Below are 22,807 nucleotides of genomic sequence, written 5' to 3'. Positions count from 1 at the left end.
TCATATTCTAAATGTGACGTAGCTAAGGCATTTTATAAGTTTTGGCAACTTTGGCGATATAAATTTCGAAACAATTTTACGAGGGCCCGAGGTCTAGCCAAGCGGGATCAGTAGCCATATATGTGCTTGTAGACCTCTGCGGCTTGAAACCTTCTCCACAAATTAAAATAGTTGGATTTGGCCGAAATATGTTTGAATTGTTACCTTGTTTCGTTTTTCGCTGTGTGTACATCTGACTACACTTCTTAACGTTATGACAGGACAGACCGACTGTCAACAACGTCTGACCGGGTTAGAGTTGCTTCCCTTTGAAAAAGGGCAGTTACTCTAGCGGACAGACCGATGGATTGCCGCGAAAGGCAATTAAAAAAACAATTGTTGTTTTGCGTATATGTTGCTTCGACACTGTATAAGAAACAGATTTCAGTTGGAACTATATTGGCTACTGTCACTGTCCGACTGACACATCACTTACCCTGTGACGTAATAAATATTGATGCGCGCATTCCAGGAAAACTCGCAATGTTTCGGTAATGTTTGTGAGAGAGGGAAAGCGATTTTGAAGCACAGAATTAAAGAATGACATTATATGATAAAGAGGTTATCACGCTTGTGTGTTTGGGGATGGTAAATATCCTTTATTAGGAATAAACACTATGTATTTAGCTGGCCAAGGCTCGCTAAATACAATGTTTATTCCTAATGCAGGATATTTACCATCCCCAAACACACTCGCGTGATAACCTCTATTTATTCTGAAACCTATCTGAATTTTACAAATATGAAATCTACACAATGTACCTATTTTCACAATTTTGTGCAGTTGTTGCTCTTGCAGCCATCCCTAAAATCTTGTGTGTTCGAAAATATTAGTCTATTCAACTTAATTACAGAATTACCATAAATTGTTTGCTTAATAATTTCACAATGTTGTATGCATTTATTTTATTAAAAAAAATAATATATAAATAAAATGTGAATTTTAATCCCAAAAGGATTAAGTAAAGTGTGTTTATCATGTGACAAGCATGCATTGCTGTGGACCTACAAAGGTGACTAAATGGATTGGGTAGTCAGGCTCCGTGACTGTTGTCATCATACCCCAACGACACGGATCGTTGTTAATAGTATCAATCACTGGATCGTCTGGTTGGGTTTGATTATTTACAGGCTGTTGTCATATAGCTGGAATATTGCTGAGTACAGCGTTAAATAAACAAGCAAACATCAGATTTCACATCGGTACAATGTGTAAAGTCCATAGAGGCATGATCACCACCAATGCTGGGCTATTGCTAACAGCAGTGTACAACCATAGTCACTCTGTAATACCAGTCCGCCTCCGTGGTCTAGTGGTAGAGCGTCCGCCAAGAGAGCGGAAGGTCCGGTGTTTGATCCCCGGCCGCGTCATACCAAAAGACGTTACAAGATGGTACTTGTTGTTATCGTGTCTGGCGCTTGGTGTTAAGAGGCTAAAACAAGGACTGGTTGGCTCAGTGTCAGTATGCTGTGTCTGAGTGAGGTATTCATCTTAAACACACACACACACACACACACACACACACACACACACACACACACACACACACACACACACACACACACACACACACACACACACACTGTAATGCCAATATTGGCACCCATGCTTGCCATAAAAGGTGACTAACAGGATCGCTGACTTGGTTGATGCATGTCATCGATCCCAATTGCGTGGATCGATGCTCATGATATCACTCACTGGATTCTCTGGTACAGACTCGATTATATACAGACCGCCATCGTATGGCTGGAATATTGCTGAGTGCGGCATTAAACAACAAACAAACAAAACCAATATTGGCCCTCCAAGGTACTGAAAGTCTCTTATCGAGCATAGGAATTCACTCTCCTTCAAAATGCTTAGAATGAGAACCATAGAGAACACAAGGCGTAGGCAGCTTATTACTGCTTGATCACATGACTGAGATGATGAAACTCTGGGTACTGATGCAGTATACTGATGCAACACAGAACACTTCCAACCTAAATGTCAACTCCTTCAAAATAGAATGAAATTCCACACACACAATACTCACACTATGAAGCAGCCATGTTGGCAGGGATGTTTCTGATGAAAGACCAGTCTGGTTTGCTTCAGATAGCCTCTGTTTTGGGGGTGAATGTAGTGTACTCATCGGGAAATGAATGGGGGGAGTGGAACTTGGGGTGATGGGGGATCTATATGCGTAGGTGCACGTAACAAACATGTACATGTTTCAGCCAGGCTTATCAGGGCTGTGTCGTCTATATAAGATAGTGGACGGGGGAGATGCTTGTTGTTGTATGGGGTGAGGGAATGCACTCTCTCAGAGCCAGACTGCTCACCTGTATCAAGTAACAATGTACAGGTAATTAGCGGGCATGCACATTCAGTGCAACTCCCAATCTTCGGTTTGCACAGGTAGGAACTTGTAAAGTGCGCATATGATTATTTTGGGTAAGTTATTCAATATTACGAGTTACTAACATTTAAAGATAATTATAATATTGTTATTTCACATATTTTGTTAATTTTAGTTTATATTTATGCTAATAAAGAAATGCCTAGAAAATTAATTCATTTGGTGTCTCACGTTGACAACGTTCTATATAATTCCATCATTCTTCAATATATTTCTTACAGGGTTAAAAAAATATGTTTTCTGGGGTTCGGGTGATGTTCATAAATATTCCGTTTCCTTGGCAACAACGAAAACCCTATTATTAAAACACAGGTCATTAGATTGAATCCATGACTGTGACAGGTGGAGCTGATACGCGTTTACAGACAAAGAAACATTAACAAGAGTGGGAGACCTTTTTCAACAGTGAGATGAGATGATTGTCTTTACATGTGAGAAGAGAATTTATGTGACGGATTCGTGTGTTCCAGTTGCACTGCTTTGTCTTTCAGTGATTGTTAAAGGAACATCAGTGAGCAAGTACTATCGCTTCTTTGGGAAGACGGGAGACTGGGTTTGGCTTCAGACCCGTGCTACCATCATCTATAACACTGCCAACAAACCACAGTATGTCATCTGCATGAACTATGTCATCGGGTGAGTACTTTCGCTGCTCTCAGGGATCGATTTGATCGTTGTTTGGAGACCCTTAAGCTATGATAGACAACTGCATTGTTGTTGGTAGACTTCTAAGCTGTATGGGTCATTTTGATCATTGAAGATAGACCTCTAAACTCTATTAGATGATTTGATTGTTATTGGTAGAACTCATTTGGTGATTGTAGGTTGAACTCTAAACTCTATTAATCAATTTGATCATTCAAACTAGACTTTAACCTCAATAAATCAATTTGATCATTGTAAGTAGACTTTAAGCTTTATTAATCAATTTGATCATTGTATGTAGACATTAAGCTCTATTAATCAATTTGATCATTGCATGTAGACATTAAGCTCTATTAATCAATTTGATCATTGCATGTAGACATTAAGCTCTATTAATCAATTTGATCATTGCATGTAGACATTAAGCTCTATTAATCAATTTGATCATTGTATGTAGACATTAAGCTCTATTAATCAATTTGATCATTGTATGTAGACATTAAGCTCTATTAATCAATTTGATCATTGTATGTAGACATTAAGCTCTATTAATCAATTTGATCATTGTATGTAGACATTAAGCTCTATTAATCAATTTGATCATTGTATGTAGACATTAAGCTCTATTAATCAATTTGATCATTGTATGTAGACATTAAGCTCTATTAATCAATTTGATCATTGTATGTAGACATTAAGCTCTATTAATCAATTTGATCATTGTATGTAGACATTAAGCTCTATTAATCAATTTGATCATTGTAAGTAGACTTTTAGCTCTATTAATCAATTTGATCATTGTATGTAGACATTAAGCTCTATTAATCAATTTGATCATTGTATGTAGACTTTAAGCTCTATTAATCAATTTGATCATTGTAAGTAGACTTTTAGCTCTATTAATCAATTTGATCATTGTAAGTAGACTTTAAGCTCTATTAATCAATTTGATCATTGTCGACATTAAGCTCTGATTTGATCAAAATAGGTAGACTTCTAAGCTCTTTTAATAAGTTTGATTGTTGTATGTAGACTTTAAGCTCTATTAATCAGTTTGATAATTGTAAGTCAACTTTAAGCCCTGTTAATCAGTTTGATTGTTGTAAGTAGACTTTAAGCTCTGTGAATTGATTTCACCATTATTGGTAGGTCTCTAAGTGATTTGATACTTGGTGTCAATAGATCTCCACAAGAACATCACTTGAATTCTTCAAGGTCTGAAGATCTCCAAGAATTCATCCCTTAAATTGTTCAAGATCTGAATATCTCAAAGACAGATTAATCAATTGACTGATGTCAGTTAACATGCAAGTGTGATTAGTATATTTGATCAAGACTGGTAGAGCCTTAGTTTAGGCTTTCTTGCAGACTATGCAGTTTATATGACTTTGCACAATATTCTATATAATTGTATGTGGTAAATCTTTTAGAGGACTATAACATTTGCTTCATATCATTCCTGCATTGGTCAGTGATTCCAGCGTGATGTAGGCTTCAGTTGCATGGGGAGGACACTGACAGGAACTTGTAGTGTTGCTTTGTTAAACAAGTTGAGTTGTATTATTGGAGGAATGAGGTTGAGTCATTGGCTGGTACCTAGGGTAGATGTTGTGTCGTGGAGTGGGTAGATAGAGTGGATGTTGTGTCATGGAGTGGGTAGAGTGGATGTTGTGTTATCAAATGGGTAGATAGGGGAGATGTTGTGTTATCAAATGGGAAGATAGAGTGGATGTTGTGTTATTGAATGGGTAGATAGGGTAGATGTTGTGCTATCAAATGAGAATATAGGGTAGATGTTGTATTATCGAATGGGAAGATAGGGTAGATTTTGTGTCATAGAGTAGGTTGATAGGGTAGATGTTGTGTCATGGAGTGGGTAGATAGGGTAGATGTTGTAATATCGAATGGGAAGATGTTGTCTTATCAAATGGTTAGATAGGGTAGAGGTGTTATTGAATGGGAAGATAGGGTAGATGTGTCATGGAATTGGTAGATAGGGTAGATGTTGTGTTATCAAATGGGAAGTTAGGGTAGATATGTCATGGAATTGGTAGATAGGGTAGATGTTGTTATCAAATGGGAAGATAGGGTAGATGTTGTGTCATGGAGTGGGTAGATAGGGTAGATCTTGTGATATTGAATGGGAAGATAGGGTAGATGTATCATGGAATGGGTAGATAGGGTAGATGTTGTTATCAAATGGGAAGATAGGGTAGATGTTGTGTCATGGAGTGGGTAGATAGGGTAGATGTTGTGTTATGGAATGGGAAGTTAGGGTAGATGTTGTGATATCGAATGGGAAGATGTTGTCTTATCAAATGGGTAGATAGGAAAGATGTGTTATTTAATTGGAAGATAGGGTAGATGTTGTGTTATCCAGTGGGAAGATAGGGTAGATGCTGTGTTATCGAATGGGTAGATAGAGTGGATGTTGTGTCATGGAATGGGAAGATAGGGTAGATGCTGTGTTATGGAATGGGTAGATGAGGTAGATGTTGTATTATGGAATTGGTAGATGGGGGTAGATGTTGTGTCATGGAATGGGAAGATGGGGTAGATGTTGTGTCATGGAGTGGGTAGATAGGGTAGATGTTGTGTCATGGAGTGGGTAGATAGGGTAGATGTGATATTGAATGGGAAGATGTTGTCTTATCGAATTGGTAGATAGGAAAGATGTGTTATTGAATGGAAAGATAGGGTAGATGTTGTGTTATCCAATGGGAAGATAGGGTAGATGCTGTGTTATCAAATGGGTAGATAGAGTGGATGTTGTGTCATGAAATAGGAAGATAGGGTAGATGCTGTGTCATGGACTGGGAAGATGGGGTAGATGTTGTGTCATGGATTGGGAAGATGGGGTTGATGTTGTGTCATGGAATGGGTAGATAGGGTAGAGGTTGTGTTATGGAATGGGTAGATGGGGTAGATGTTGTGTCATGGAATGGGAAGATAGGGTAGATGTGTCATGGAATGGGAAGATAGGGTAGATGTTGTTTTCATGGAATGGGAAGATAGGGTAGATGTTGTGTTATGGAGTGGGTAGATAGGGTAGATGTGTCATGGAATGGGTAGATAGGGTAGATGTGTTATGGAATGGGTAGATAAATCATGGGTGGATGAGTGTATGGGTTGGTGTACTGATGAATCAATGACAAATAGATGGATGGTTTTGTGATATATGGATAAGTGGATGGATGGATAGATGGATGGATTACTTGATAAATGGTTGGGTGGATGGATTGTGACAGATGGACAGGTAGAAGGGGGATAGTTGTGGAGATATGTATGCATAGATGGTTAGATGGATCATTTGATAGGGAGATGAATGCTTGGATGAATTCAATTATTTCACTGTAAGTCCCCTATAACTAAATACAACTGAATCCCCTCTAATCCTGCTGTTCCTGGTAAGACATGATCACTTAACTGTGAGGTATGGTTGAAGCTGCCAGGACCGCCATTCCTGCTGCCATCTTTAATGTACATGATGCATCACTTCACTAATGTATGTCTGCCATTCTCCGTCGCCACAGAGCTGCACGTACACGCTCACTTTTTGCAGGACTTCTTCCCCCCCATGCTGAATGCTGCATATTTGCATGTGCAATTACAACAGGGAGAGTGTGCTGAAATCATTGTTCCCCACTGATGATGGTTTGATTAATTCTGACATTTGACAATCCTGTGTGCCATTATGTATGGGACAAAATAACCTGATAGTTACACGGTGTGTACTCTTGTGAACAATCTACTTTATCATCACACAGGAGTCTCATATCACAGACTGATAAAGAAATGGAACATTTCAAAATATCTCTGTAGCCCTGTATAGGAATGGAGAAACATTTCCCATTTCACCAAACTGTTTTCTTTGTTTCATGAAAGATAGAATCTGAAAAGATTAAAATCATATCTAAACTGGGATTTCTTATTTTTGACAACATTGTCTGCCTGGAGAGCGGAAGGTTGGCGGTTCAGCCCTGGCTGCGTCATACCAATGGACCTTAAAAAATGGTAGTTGTGGTCTGCTGGTAGAGTGGAAGGTCCTGGGTTTGATCCCCGGCCGCGTCATACCAAAAGGCGTTAAAAGATGGTACTTGTTGTTACCCTGCCTGGTGCTCAGCCTTAAGGGGCTAAAACAAGGACTGGTCAGTCAGAGTCAGTTAACCACACCTTTTGACATTAGACGTTCAACCAACCCCATGTCAACATATGAAGAATGGGAGGTGTGTTTCACACTGTATGTAGCAATAGTGAAACTTTATGCAGCATGTCATGGTCATACCATAGTTGACATATTGCAGGCATGTTGGGATCAAACCCTGGATTTCTGTGACGTCTCTGGGCAACAAGCAAAAGCCTATACAGAGAAACTCCATAATCACATGGTACCATTCATGCTGTTTCATGTGTGTCCCAATTATGGAATCCTGGGTACAGAGTAATGTCCATTTTGTTGTTGATTGTTTTATGCCACAGTCAGTTGTGTCTCGGTGGCCTACAAATAAACCAGTCAAACCAGAAGTTGCTACCCGCAATGTTCCCTGGGGTACGACATGCAGCAACCATGGCACTGAATCTGACCATCTGATCCATTTTAATGGCCTCTTACAACAAAGTGCAGGCTACATGGGCCCTGAAATCCCCAGTGGGCTGCTGCATGTCTATATGCTCTCATGTAGACAGGAATTGTCAGGGTTTCCTTACTAACAGTCTGTACCAACCTACCCATCAATCTACCCACCAGTCTGCCCATCAATCTATCCACCAATCTACCCATCAATCTATCCACCAATCTACCCATCAATCTACCCATCAATCTACCCACCAGTCTACCCATCAATCTACCCACCAGTCTACCCATCAATCTACCCACCAGTCTACCCATCAATCTACCCATCAATCTACCCACCAGTCTACCCATCAATCTACCCACCAATCTATCCACCAGTCTACCCATCAATCTACCCATCAATCTATCCACCAGTCTACCCATCAATCTACCCACCAGTCTACCCATCAATCTACCCACCAATCTATCCACCAGTCTACCCATCAATCTACCCATCAATCTATCCACCAGTCTACCCATCAATCTACCCATCAATCTACCCACCAGTCTACCCATCAATCTACCCACCAGTCTACCCATCAATCTACCCACCAATCTATCCACCAGTCTACCCATCAATCTACCCATCAATCTATCCACCAGTCTACCCACCAATCTACCCATCAATCTACCCACCAATCTACCCACCAGTCTACCCATCAATCTACCCATCAATCTATCCACCAGTCTACCCATCAATCTACCCATCAATCTATCCACCAGTCTACCCATCAATCTACCCATCAATCTATCCACCAGTCTACCCATCAATCTACCCATCAATCTACCCACCAATCTACCCACCAGTCTACCCATCAATCTACCCATCAATCTACCCATCAATCTACCCATCAATCTACCCATCAATCTACCCACCAGTCTACCCATCAATCTACCCACCAATCTACCCACCAGTCTACCCATCAATCTACCCATCAATCTACCCATCACTCTACCCACCAGTCTACCCATCAATCTACCCATCAATCTACCCATCACTCTACCCACCAGTCTACCCATCAATCTACCCACCAATCTACCCACCAGTCTACCCATCAATCTACCCACCAATCTACCCACCAGTCTACCCATCAATCTACCCATCAATCTACCCATCAATCTACCCATCAATCTACCCACCAATCTGCCCATCAATCTACCCACCAGTCTACCCACCAGTCTACCCATCAATCTACCCATCAATCTACCCATCAATCTACCCACCAATCTACCCACCAATCTACCCACCAGTCTACCCACCAGTCTACCCATCAATCTACCCATCAATCTATCCATCAATCTACCCACCAGTCTACCCATCAATCTACCCATCAATCTACCCATCAATCTACCCACCAATCTACCCACCAATCTACCCACCAGTCTACCCACCAGTCTACCCATCAATCTACCCACCAATCTACCCACCAGTCTACCCATCAATCTACCCATCAATCTATCCATCAATCTATCCATCAATCTACCCATCAATCTACCCATCAATCTACCCACCAATCTACCCATCAATCTACCCACCAATCTACCCACCAGTCTACCCATCAATCTACCCATCAATCTACCCATCAATCTACCCATCAATCTACCCACCAATCTGCCCATCAATCTACCCACCAGTCTACCCACCAGTCTACCCATCAATCTACCCATCAATCTACCCATCAATCTACCCACCAATCTACCCACCAATCTACCCACCAGTCTACCCACCAGTCTACCCATCAATCTACCCATCAATCTATCCATCAATCTACCCACCAGTCTACCCATCAATCTACCCATCAATCTACCCATCAATCTACCCACCAATCTACCCACCAATCTACCCACCAGTCTACCCACCAGTCTGCCCATCAACCTACCCATCAATCTACCCACCAGTCTGCCCATCAATCTATCCACCAATCTACCCACCAGTCTACCCATCAATCTACCCATCAATCTACCCACCAGTCTACCCATCAATCTATCCACCAATCTACCCACCAATCTACCCATCAATCTACCCACCAATCTACCCATCAATCTACCCACCAGTCTGCCCATCAATCTATCCACCAATCTACCATCAATCTACCCATCAATCTACCCACCAGTCTACCCATCAATCTACCCATCAATCTATCCATCAATCTATCCATCAATCTACCCACCAGTCTGCCCATCAATCTATCCACCAATCTACCCACCAATCTACCCATCAATCTACCCATCAATCTACCCATCAATCTACCCATCAATCTACCCACCAATCTACCCACCAGTCTACCCATCAATCTACCCACCAGTCTACCCATCAATCTACCAATCAATCTACCCACCAATCTACCAATCAATCTACCCACCAATCTACCCATCAATCTACCAATCAATCTACCATCAATCTACCCATCAATCTACCCACCAATCTACCCACCAGTCTACCCATCAATCTACCCATCAATCTACCCATCAATCTACCCACCAATCTACCCATCAATCTACCCACCAGTCTGCCCATCAATCTACCCATCAATCTACCCATCAATCTACCCATCAATCTACCCACCAATCTACCCATCAATCTACCCACCAGTCTACCCATCAATCTACCAATCAATCTACCCACCAATCTACCAATCAATCTACCCACCAATCTACCCATCAATCTACCCATCAATCTACCCATCAATCTACCCACCAATCTACCCATCAATCTACCCATCAATCTACCCACCAGTCTACCCATCAATCTACCCATCAATCTACCCATCAATCTACCCACCAATCTACCCATCAATCTACCCACCAGTCTGCCCATCAATCTACCCATCAATCTACCCACCAATCTACCCACCAGTCTACCCATCAATCTGCCCGTCAATCTAACCATCAATCTACCCACCAGTCTACCCATCAATCTGCCCATCAATCTACCCACCAATCTACCCATCAATCTACCCACCTGCTCACCAGTCTACCCATCAATCTATCCATCAATCTACCCACCAGTCTACCCATCAATCTGCCCATCAATCTACCCACCAATCTACCCATCAATCTACCCACCTGCTCACCAGTCTACCCATCAATCTATCCATCAATCTACCCACCAGTCTACCCATCAATCTGCCCATCAATCTACCCACCAATCTACCCACCAATCTACCCATCAATCTACCCACCTGCTCACCAGTCTACCCATCAATCTACCAATCAATCTACCAATCAATCTACCCATCAATCTACCCACCAGTCTGCCCACCAATCTACCCATCAATCTACCCACCAATCTACCCACCAATCTACCCATCAATCTACCCACCAATCTACCCATCAATCTACCCACCAATCTACCCATCAATCTACCCATCAATCTACCCACCAGTCTACCCACCTGCCCACCAGTCTACCCATCAATCTACCCACCAGTCTGCCCACCAATCTACCCATCAATCTACCCACCAATCTACCCACCAATCTACCCATCAATCTACCCACCTGCTCACCAGTCTACCCATCAATCTACCAATCAATCTACCAATCAATCTACCCATCAATCTACCCACCAGTCTGCCCACCAATCTACCCATCAATCTACCCACCAATCTACCCACCAATCTACCCATCAATCTACCCACCAATCTACCCATCAATCTACCCACCAATCTACCCATCAATCTACCCACCAGTCTACCCACCTGCCCACCAGTCTACCCACCTGCCCACCAGTCTCCCCACCAATCTACCCAAAAATCTACCCAAAAATCTACCTATCAATCTACCCACCAATCTACCCACCAATCTACCCACCTGCCCACCAGTCTCCCCACCAATCTACCCATCAATCTACCCATCAATCTACCCACCAATCTACCCACCAATCTACCCACCAATCTACCCACCAATCTACCCACCTGCTCACCAGTCTACCCAACAATCTACCAATCAATCTACCCATCAATCTACCCACCAGTCTGCCCACCAATCTACCCATCAATCTACCCATCAATCTACCCATCAATCTACCCACCAATCTACCCACCAATCTACCCATCAATCTACCCACCAATCTACCCATCAATCTACCCACCAATCTACCCATCAATCTACCCACCAATCTACCCATCAATCTACCCACCTGCCCACCAGTCTCCCCACCAATCTACCCACCAATCTACCCATCAATCTACCCACCAATCTACCCACCTATCTACCCTCCTGCATACCAACCTACAAACTCATTTTCAAAACATCTCCCAGTCAAGTCTCATTACCATTTGGTGCATCCAACCCATAGAGGAATCATGGTCAAAATAGCAAAATACTTGATTTTCTTACGTCATCCTATGAAAATATTGGTCAGTGGGGTGACATAAAGAACTGACCCTCTTGTGCTGACCTCCTGTTATTAGAGGGGAAGGACAAAGACTCATAGATTCCACATTTCAATCCAAAGAACAAGTAAAGAAAATTAAAACCATAACCCTTTTATGTTCGTGTATAAGTAAAAAGTATTTTTTTCCATTTATTTATTGATTTCATAACTTCTCCATTTCACTATCAAGGGCAATCACTTACTAAACACACTATCCCAGGTACATTACACCAGCCAGTGAACATCTACCGTATTCGACGTAATAAGCGCCCAGGGCGCTCTCAAAATTAGAAATATGGAGCTCTTATTAGAATATTATTTTGGTGATAAAAAACAGAGTTGGAAGATAAATTTTGTGGTTTATGCTGACAGCCTGAAATGTTTATATGCGACAGATATATTATTCCAGAATTTAATTGCCCATAATTTAGGTTGCATATAACACACGAGTGCATATTATACGCGAAAAAATAAGTCTTGTGTACATTGATCAATCGGAAGGGGTGCTAATTGGGATTGTTCACTAGCCAATATATTAGCAAATTTTGCCGTGGGCGCTTATTAGAGCTGGACCCTTATTACGTCGAATACGGTATTAATGAAAGTCTGAATACTACACTGATAGATAATCTCTTGTTTGCCATTGCTGATCATATGAACGTCCACCAGATAACAAAACGTGCATGCCCTAAAAAAAGCAACATGTATTTCCTAAGCCACATAAACACCTCCTTCTTAGCTACCAAGACATTGCCATGAGGTTCACAGATGGTGCCAGGGATTAACATGTATTAACTGAACAACTGGTGATGCTCACATGATGGAGATGTTACAGGGGATTAACAGTTAATCTTAGAATTGCTGCCAGAGGATTGTGTAAAGATGTTCTTCAGACAGTGTCTCATTATATAAGTTGGTTGGATTTGTCTATGAAGTGAGTTGTAACTTTGTGTTTTTTAATTTCTCCTATTTCACAATGTATATTTCTCTCTACCATATTACATGTTGTAAATTGGTTTAGGTTTATTGCAAGGTGGAAGAAAGCTACTCCCAGGGTACAGTTGATTTGTTTATTTGTAAGGACACAACAAATTAATTGTTGAGTTCTTTCCCCAAAATAGTTTTAGGGTTAGAAACTGTATTGTCATATTACTGTATTCAGCTTGCCAGACATGGTTAAACAATAGGGACACTTTCATATTAATTAGCCCCTGCTAAAGAATAAAAACTTCTAACTGGAACTTAAGACCTATAGTTGATAATTCACTAGTTATTAAAACAACATCTATCAAGAAAACTATTCAAATTCTTATTTTGTTAATACCAAATCTGTGTTGTCATTTGTGAATATACATAAAAAATTCTCCCAATCCTGAATAAATCATTACTTCTGAGTGGCCAAAATGATAATATTCAGTTTAAGAGGTATGACTAGCCTCTCTTACAGACCCTGAAAAAGAAATATCCAAAAAATCCGAAGCATGTCTACATTTCTTCATATTCTCTGGTCTCCCTTCTATGATATTAAAAGTCAATTTTATACAAAAGATATTTAAATGTGTTCATTTCAGAGGCTAAATGTCAGTCTAAGATATGACAACTGATGTTAATTTTGTATTAACAGGGAGGAGGAGGGACAGAGGTACCTGACAATGGAGGAGGAACAGCAGGGATTCCGAGACCCGAATGTCCGTGGCTGCATTGACCTTGTCAACACCAGCACAGAGTCTCCGGTGAGCATTTGCAGTAGCAGTGGTGATGAGGGCCATGACGACACCGGCTACAGCAGCGGCTACAGCCACACCACCGACTCCAACAGTCCCCATACCACAGGCTGCTTGAACCTGTCTTCTCCCGACACCCACAATCCACCAGAGCATGGGGATGACTCGGTGCTCGACTACCCAATGACAGATGTCAGCCAGATAGAGAATCTTCAGAGGGACACTTCAGACCCTGTGAGCCAAGCTGTGACAGCTATGTCCAATGCCCTTGACCCATTCTTGAGTTCATTCAGAGAGGAGCTAGGGCTTGAAGGTCCACCAGCTGAGGATGGAATGGATCTGTTGGATGACTTGCTGAAGAGTATGGAGGAAGAAGAGTCTGTGTCTCCACCACCACCACCTCCAGCTTTGCCAACTGTCCCGAATGATCCTACGATTAATGTTCCCGAAACAGGTAGACACAAGTCTCTTTTGCGGTCACTCCTTGACAGGGGTGATAAATCTACAAGTACAAGTAAATCCACCATAGACTATACGTTTTCCTCCTCAGGACCTGTTTTGAAAGATGCTGTGTTATTTTCAACATCAAGTTTGACAAGTGTTCAGCCAAATAAAACAATCAACACAATGTCTATATCCACCATACCATTTACTTCCAATGATTCCCAGACTCAGACTCTTATTCCTCAAATCACTAGCCCCAGTTCAGTACTAAGTGAGCAAGTAGTAGGGACAATAGATACATCAAGCGTCACTGTCCCCCAGCCAGATCCCTTCATCCCAGAAGACTTGCTAGACTTTGCCATGCAGTACTGTGACAGTATTCCTGATGAGCAATCCCAAGCCATCATCACCAGCTATGGTCAAGATCTGTGGTGCAGTGGCGTGGACGACCTCATCACAACCTTTGCTGATGTCCAGCAATCCACCACCGAGCCAGTGATGTCCTCTGCAGTCAACACAAATCCAGCTAAGGGTCCTCCTCCAGAAGGTCCTCAAGCCACGCCTGAAGTAAGCTACATAGATCTGGATAACTGCAACAGGAAAGCCCTGAACCCAATTTCTGGTATGCAGAATCAGTGTCAAAATACACAGTCCTCTCCAGGTGTTTCAAAGGATTTCTCAACACAGACATTGTTTGATGTTCTTAGCAACAGAAATACCTCTCAGTTAAAAGATTCCAAGAGCAACAAGAGTGTATTCATCCAACCACTGAGGGCCACTCCTCGGCCAGTTGTTAGTCACACTGTTTCCAGTTCAGCATTAGTGAAAGGTCCATTTACCAGTAGGTGCGCTGTCAGTTCAGAGTCTGAGAGATGTCAGAAGTTGACATTTAGGACTGTTCCAACTCCACATCCAAGGTTCCCCTGCAGTTCTGTGGGGGGCTCAGTGGGACGAGGACACACAACCACAGTATCTGCTGCCTGTGTTAGTCCCAGGTGTGGCAAGTCATTAGTGTCAGTTCTATGTGACAAAGGTGCTGCTTCACCAAGTTCATGTTCATCCAAATCCTCAACCATTGTTGGTCCAAGTCATCAGCCAACACAGACAGCTTCAAGTAGACATTGTGAACAGGTAACTGCTAAGCCATCTGAGGGCATGTCAGAACTAGAGAAATACTTACGTGGGTACATCAAAAGACCGCACGCTGACAAAGCAGCAGAGTGTGTGATCCCGCCCCAACTCTCCACTTCCCCACCAGCAAACACGCCCTTCCTTCAGAAGCTGCTGACTGGTGAACTCTCACATGAACACTACAGAGAGATTGACTCACAGATGCTCAAGCAAGAGAAACAACGTCGGTCATCTACTCACTCATTGCCAGAGGTGAAGGGCTGATGAAGGCCATGTTGTGTCTACTAGCTACCTAATTCACGGATATAATGGAGTGTGATAAGAAAAGTTGTAAATCGTATTTCATCTGTACAAAACGGCCCGTGGCCTACAAGTACTGAATGAAGTGAAGAAGTGAAGTGAAGACAAATTGTAGTGTGATTCCAAGGCTGTCAATTCAAGGAATAGAAGATGAAGACGACACAGATGTGTTAGCTGCCTGACAAATCAGCTGGATAAAATATTGTTTGGAAAAAGCAATGTGTGATACGAAGACAGATTTGATAGTTTGATCCCGGAGTGATGTGAGACCTCCTAATCCTTGATATACAGTTTGATGATGATGATGTTGGCATTGTTCATCAGATGATGTGTGCTATAATATTCCTTTCACTGACAGACAGGAGGGCTTATTCACCATGATATCTCTTTCATGTCTGTAGGGTATATGCAGTGAAATCCTGTTAATACAGAGGATTCTATTCCTGTTGAATTGCTGTGTGATACATTTCTGGATTATTGATTCTGGGTTATCATGGAGACTGTTGAGTGCCCAGTCAGATTCATATAGATGTTCCACATGCAGTTTGTCCAGAAGGTGCGATTGTTACTGTTTGTAATGCTTTAATATGTAGAATGCCTTAAGAAAAGGCTTGTCATGTCATTACATACACTTACTTTTATTGTGGAGGTGGTGGGGGTAGCCTAGTAGTTAAGTGTTCGCTTATCATGCTGAAGGCCTGGGTTTGATTCTCCCCATGGGTACAATGTGTGGTGTCAGTCTGTGTCCCTTGCTGTGATATTGCTGGACTGTTGCAAAAAGAGCAGCATAAAACCATGCTCACTCACTTATCCTCACTCACTTACGTTTATTGTAAAAATAATTTTGTCCTGATGATGAATATATATTTGATGCGTTATCCAAAACATATCCAACCCTTAAACTGTGTATGAGACTCAAATCGACACCAGAAATAATTTGACACGAATCCTCAATCAAGTCTTTGAAAGGCATTTAGAAGTGATACACTTAAGGAAGACAATTTATAGATGTCAGCTTCTTTATGATGAGAAACACAATGTTTCGGAGTACACGCTTACTCCTTCATCACCTGAAGTTGTTTGCCTCATAATAAATAAGTTGACATCCATAAATTGGTTTTCTTACAAATCGTCAATGTCTTGAATTATCAAAGCTGGGAACATTTGAAATATTTTGAATTGTTATCCCAGTGTAAATGTTGGAACAATTTATCTGTAGTGGCTTACATAAATGCCCATCAGGTTTCTTAAATATCGATCTGTACCTGTTGCCTATTTGTAGTCAGTGCTCAGTTATTTAGGGATTGACGTCAATGGGTTTTTTTTGTTTATGGGGGTATAAATATAATAACCGGTATGCAGACTTTGTTAATCCATGTCACATATTGATTATATTGAAGTCAATTCTTTATAAATAAATATATCAACAATAATAATTTCGTAGTCTGGTTATTTAATCCTTAACACAAGAAACTACAGACAATAACAAGAAATCAGTTAGATCATTCAGCGCAGTGATGCAGCACAAGGCCTGTTCTATGATCAGCCAATCAGGAAACAGTAGTCTGTGTGTGGCTTTGGCCTAATTTTGAAGATGAGCTGGACTCAGTGTAATCTGTGAACGCTTCATTCAATCAGGCCATTTTAGACATTTTAAGGCCTTTTATCTGATATTAGTTGGTTTACAAAATATTTGCCCTTACACTCAATGCAGTTGGTAAGGAAAAAATAAAAAAATAAAATAATTTTCATCTTCCAGGTTAGTACTGCTACTGATGAAAGGATTACAAAAAAATACCAAAAGATAATTCATCATTTTTTGTGTTAGAATAAAGATTGTTATAGGTATTATTCACCATTTCTTCAAGCACCAGTGATAACATCTCATATTATTTTTTCATTTCACCTAATTGAGAAACAGAGTTGTCCCTAAACAAACTTTAAAACTTTTTTTCTTATTTCAGTTTTCTTTTTTTTCGGTTTACACAGGGCACTAACCAACATTCACAAAACGCTCTTAGCGGTGTGACAGATGTTGGTCTGTGTCAAAGTATCGGGTTATGATCATCTTAGTGCTAAGCTGTCTCTGGGGAATGAGGCCTTGGACTGAAGATGTCCATCTGTCCATTGATATCATAGCTTCTATAACTGTTGCCTCACTGATAATCTTTGAGTGATTCTCCCTAACTCCAACTGTGATTTGATTCCAGTGACTTAAGGTCTTAAAGTTGAGTAGAGGACTTGTTATGAGCAGAACAAACCTCCATATCTCCCTAGTCCTAGACACGGCTGTTAGGTTAGACTCAACAAAGCATGTTTTATGTAGGCCATGGATTGTATTTTTAAAAAATCAGAAAAAAACCATGAGGATTTAATAATTAATGTTTGAAATGACGTAAATTGAATGACAATAAAAAAATGGATTCTAAATAAGGATTTTTTTAATCCATATGTGTCCTCAAATGTTATGACCTGTCATTATTGGTCTATTTCCTACAATGGCAAGTTTTAAATGACAACTGAATTCTGTTTAAGCCACCATCAACACTTTTACAGCTATATCTGCAGCATTTATTAGAGGACATACATGTCACATTCATCTTGTCATAGAATAGTCTTGTAGAATAGGTCTTAAAAAACCCATGCTTGCCGTAAAAGGTGACTATGCTTGTCGTAAGAGGCGACTAACAGGATCGGGTGGTCAGACTCTCTGACTTGGTGGATGCATGTCATCGTATCCCAATTCTGTGGATTGATGCTCATGATGTCAATCACTGAATTGTCTGGCCCAGACTCGATTATTTACAGACCGCCGTCATATAGCTGGAATATCGCTGAGTGTGGCTTGTAACAACAAACAAACAAACAAACAAAAGAATAACATATTGGCATCACGTCATCATTTGCTTGATGATGTCATTTACTTCATGTGATGTCATCGGGCTTGTCCACTCCAGATCTCAGTCAGAACATTGGCATTTTAAACTCTTCTATCATTAACATTGTGTGATATAGACAGTCATGTAATATTGTGTATACTGTTCTACAAATTGATAGCATAAATGTACCACATATAGATAGGTGTATAAACCATTGCTTTATTCCTTTGTCCATGTTCAAGTGGGGTGTTCGGAAACAACCTACTTGTCTCTACCCCACTGACACAGGAACTTGTCATATTTGATAACCATTTTAGTAATGCAGGCATGTCGCATGTGTTCAGGATAGGAGGTTGTGTAAATGTTATAACATGTCACATGCAGTCAGATCACACGTTTATAATGTTATAACATCACATGCAGTCAGATCACATGTTATATAAATGTCATAACATCTCATGCAGTCAGATCACATGTTATATAAATATTATAACATGTCATATAGTCAGATCACATGTTATATAAATGTTATAACATGTCATGCAGTCAGATCACATATTTTAAAATGTTATAACATCACATGCAGTCAGACCACATCTTATATAAATGACATAACATCAAATGCAGTTGATCACATGTTAAATAACTGTTATAACATGTCATGTAGTCAGATCACGTTATATAAATGGCATAGCATCAAATGCAGTCAGATCACATGTTATATAAATATCTCATAACATTTCACATGCAGTCAGATCACATGTTATATAAATGGCATAACCTCACATACAGTCAGATCACATGTTATATAAATGGCATAACATAACATGCAGTAAGATCACATGTTATATAAATGGCATAACATCACATGCAGTCAGATCACATGTTATATAAATGGCATAACATAACATGCAGTAAGATCACATGTTATTTAAATGGCATAACATCAAATGCAGTCAGACCACATGTTATATAGTGTTATAACATCACATGCAGTCAGATCACATGTTATACATATGTCATAACATCTCATATAGTCAGATCACATGTTATATAAATGTTATTACATGTCATGTAGTTTGATCACATGTTATATAAGTGTTATAACATGTCATGCAGTCAGATCACATGTTTTAAAATGTTATAACATCACATGCGGTCAGACCACATGTTATATAAACGACAACATCAAATGCAGTCAGATCACATGTTATATAACTGTTATAACATGGCATGTAGTCAGATCACATGTTATATAAATGGCATAACATCACATGCAGTTAGATCACATGTTATATAAATGTCATAACATGCAGTATGATCACATGTTATATAAATGTCATAGCATCAAATGCAGTCATATCACATGTTATATAAATGTCATAACATTTCACATGCAGTCAGGTCAAAAGTTATATAAATGTCATAACAGCACAGTCAAGTCACGATGTAGATCACCGGCTGTATAAATGTATGTATTCAGAAAAGATCAAATTTGTTCTCCAGTGATGAACTGAATTTAGGAATTGTTTTCAGTATCAACTAAACTTGTTTGGAAACTGAAACTGGCATTGTTATGTTATCCAATCAAGCCCTCTGAATGAGATGTATTCTCTCCCATCTCTGTGTCATCATGTCGATAAATCTCCCCCTTGTGCATATGATAGGGTGCTAGCCAAAACCTCCATCACTCCTCCAAATATGTTTTATAAGAGTGATGTGTAATTTTTATATATTTACAATATGTATTGAAATGATATGATATTGTTAAATCTGTATGACTTTAAATCTTTTGATAAACTGTTACCTGTTATGTCATTGTTACTGTTAAAGGGCTACAAAATAAATATACTTGTCTTTGAGGCTCCATAGCATATGTCTGTAAGGTGGCAGTATATTCTGATTAAAACAGTTAGTTTTCTTTGCTTTGAAAACAGCTTACAAGCCATCTTTATCCTTTATAACGTCCCTGCTTGAGAACCTACTGCTGCTTTGTTCTCATATGCTTGTTATCTTGCATTTAATGTGAAATCAGAGTCACTTCTCCGCAGTGATGGTAGCATGGCTGTACAAGTGCATGGAACATATACGAGGGGCGTTCAATAAGTTTTGCAAATTCAATATAAGACCAAGTGGCAGAATATCTTTTGCACTTTTATTTTTCAATATAATCTCCATTCACCTCAATACACTTATTCCATTTGTCCTTCAAGCTTTTAATACCACTTTTATAGAAATCCGCAGATTTGCTCTCTAACCACACTGTAGGGTGGGTGATTTAACTGTACAGCCCAGACTTAGCCCCCAGTGACTATTTCCTGTTCCGGCAAATGAAATCTGATCTACGTGGAAGATGCTTCCAGGATGACGAGGACATAAAGGCTGCCACAGAGGCGTGGTTAGAGGGCCAATCTGTGGATTTCTATAAAAGTGGTTTTAAAAGCTTGAAGGACAAATGGAATAAGTGTGTTGAGGTGAATGGAGATTATATTGAAAAATAAAAGTGCAAAAGATATTCTGTGACTTGGTCTTATATTGAAGTTGCAAAACTTATTGAACACCCGTCGTAGCTGAAGCCATCCATGGTTTGATTCTCTGTTGTACAGTTGTAAGGCCAGACCAAATTTATTTGGACACGTTTAGCCCAGTTTTTGCAAAAGTATTTTTTTTAAATATTTCGATTCATAATCATAAAAATATTGTTGGCCCCTGTCTAGTGGAATATCAGTCAAGAAAATATCTGTAAAAACAAAAGCAAAAAATTGGCCTGGGCTAAAAGAGACACTACAGAGGTTTTTTATGCTATTCATCATCAGCACAACATCTAAGGTGACACTGTGTTTGTTTTATCAAATTTATGATGTATGTTTTACTGCAACGTGATATAGAAAAACAAATCTTGAAATAAGTCATTTATATGTCTGTTTTGTGTGATGACGTTATTATGAGGGCAATCCCAGCAGGGCTATAGGCTAAGAATAGATTTATAAAAACAGATCACTGGACCCTGTTTCTATACATTAAGATTGTGCAGGAGAAAACCATTTCATGATCAGCATCATATGAAAATGTAGGAGGCTTTGTGTGTTGAATATTCAATTAAACATTTTGTTGTCACAAAATTTTAAGAAGAGTGTAATAAACAAACAAATAAACTTTACAAAGAGTGAACACAAAGTGTTGCTTTATACAAAAAAATTAAAAAACAACCAAGGCAACCTTTAACCTTCTGACCTTTAACCTTCTGACCTTTAACCTTCTCTGTTGTGATTCCTGCCTGATGTCATGATCAGCTGATGTGAATAAAACTGAAATAGCATTTATTTAGTCATTATTGGGAAAACTGTTTGTGCTTTGCAAAATATGAGAAAGAAGGGCCAGTCTGGGATGATTCCATATTCTATGCTGTATTTCCAAAGAAGCACTTCTAAGCACTGGGTGCTAATGTCACATGTGTAGCACATATATGTGACTGACTTTATGCAATCAGATGCACATGTTTACCGTGCTCACTGGTCAATATTGGGGGTTAAGACAAACTTGGTCCTGTTTTTAGAGAATTAGTTACCAGTGTAATGACAGATTCCATTCATACCTCAGTGCAGAGTATCCTGCACCGGTGACAACCAAATGGCAATTCAATGTTATGACACTTGTAGGATAGACCCAAGTTAAAGTGTGTCACAGTAGGGTAGACCCAAGTAATAAGGTGTCTCACTGTAGAACAGACCCCGTTAAGTTTCTCACTGTAGAACAGACCCAGTTAAGTGTCTCACAGTAAGGTAGACCCTAGTTCAGTGTGTCACTGAATGTTAGACAGAGTTAATCACAAGGTTGGCTGTTATTGAAGTACCACAAAACATTGCATGGTTGTAAATAGGGATTTATCAAAGTGTTCTCATGAATTAAAGATTTCCTAATTGAGGTTATTATGATTTATTGATATGAGTTATGTATATATTTGCAAAGATGATCTCTATTTCACTCATAACAGGATGAAAAACAGAGGAAAATACTTTGATCATTAATTTTTCATTTTTGCATTGGATGCAGTGTTAAAATACTTCCATATTTAAGAACATAAGGATGTTGATATACTCTAATTTTAGATAACATTTTTTCCAAATTTGCCTGCCATTGAACATCCTAGATAAATCCCTGTGACTGCATGTGTGAGTGATGTAAGGGAGGTAACTCTCACTATGTGTGATCTGACTACTGTATGAGTTAGTTGGTGGGAGAAAACTGCCCTA

General features: G+C 39.9%; 1 protein-coding gene across 2 annotated transcripts in view; it reads left to right on the top strand.

Annotated features, from left to right (window-relative positions):
* Positions 1 to 17,108, top strand: part of LOC124144808 — a 159,038-nt gene extending 141,930 nt beyond the window's left edge. For both annotated transcript variants that reach the window (XM_046514386.2, XM_046514394.2), the window contains 2 exons: positions 2,936 to 3,080; positions 13,701 to 17,108. In XM_046514386.2, the coding sequence (XP_046370342.2) occupies positions 2,936 to 3,080; positions 13,701 to 15,639 (2,084 nt within the window). In that variant the 3' untranslated portion in view covers positions 15,640 to 17,108. The remainder of the gene's footprint in view (positions 1 to 2,935; positions 3,081 to 13,700) is intronic.
* The last annotated feature ends 5,699 nt before the right edge of the window (positions 17,109 to 22,807 follow it).

The sequence above is a fragment of the Haliotis rufescens genome, unplaced genomic scaffold (assembly GCF_023055435.1).
Source record: "Haliotis rufescens isolate VD_foot unplaced genomic scaffold, xgHalRufe1.0.p SCAF_3, whole genome shotgun sequence".
NCBI lineage: Eukaryota > Metazoa > Mollusca > Gastropoda > Lepetellida > Haliotidae > Haliotis > Haliotis rufescens.
The sequence above is the reverse complement of the archived record's forward strand: the minus strand, read 5'-3'. Positions and strand labels throughout refer to the sequence as shown.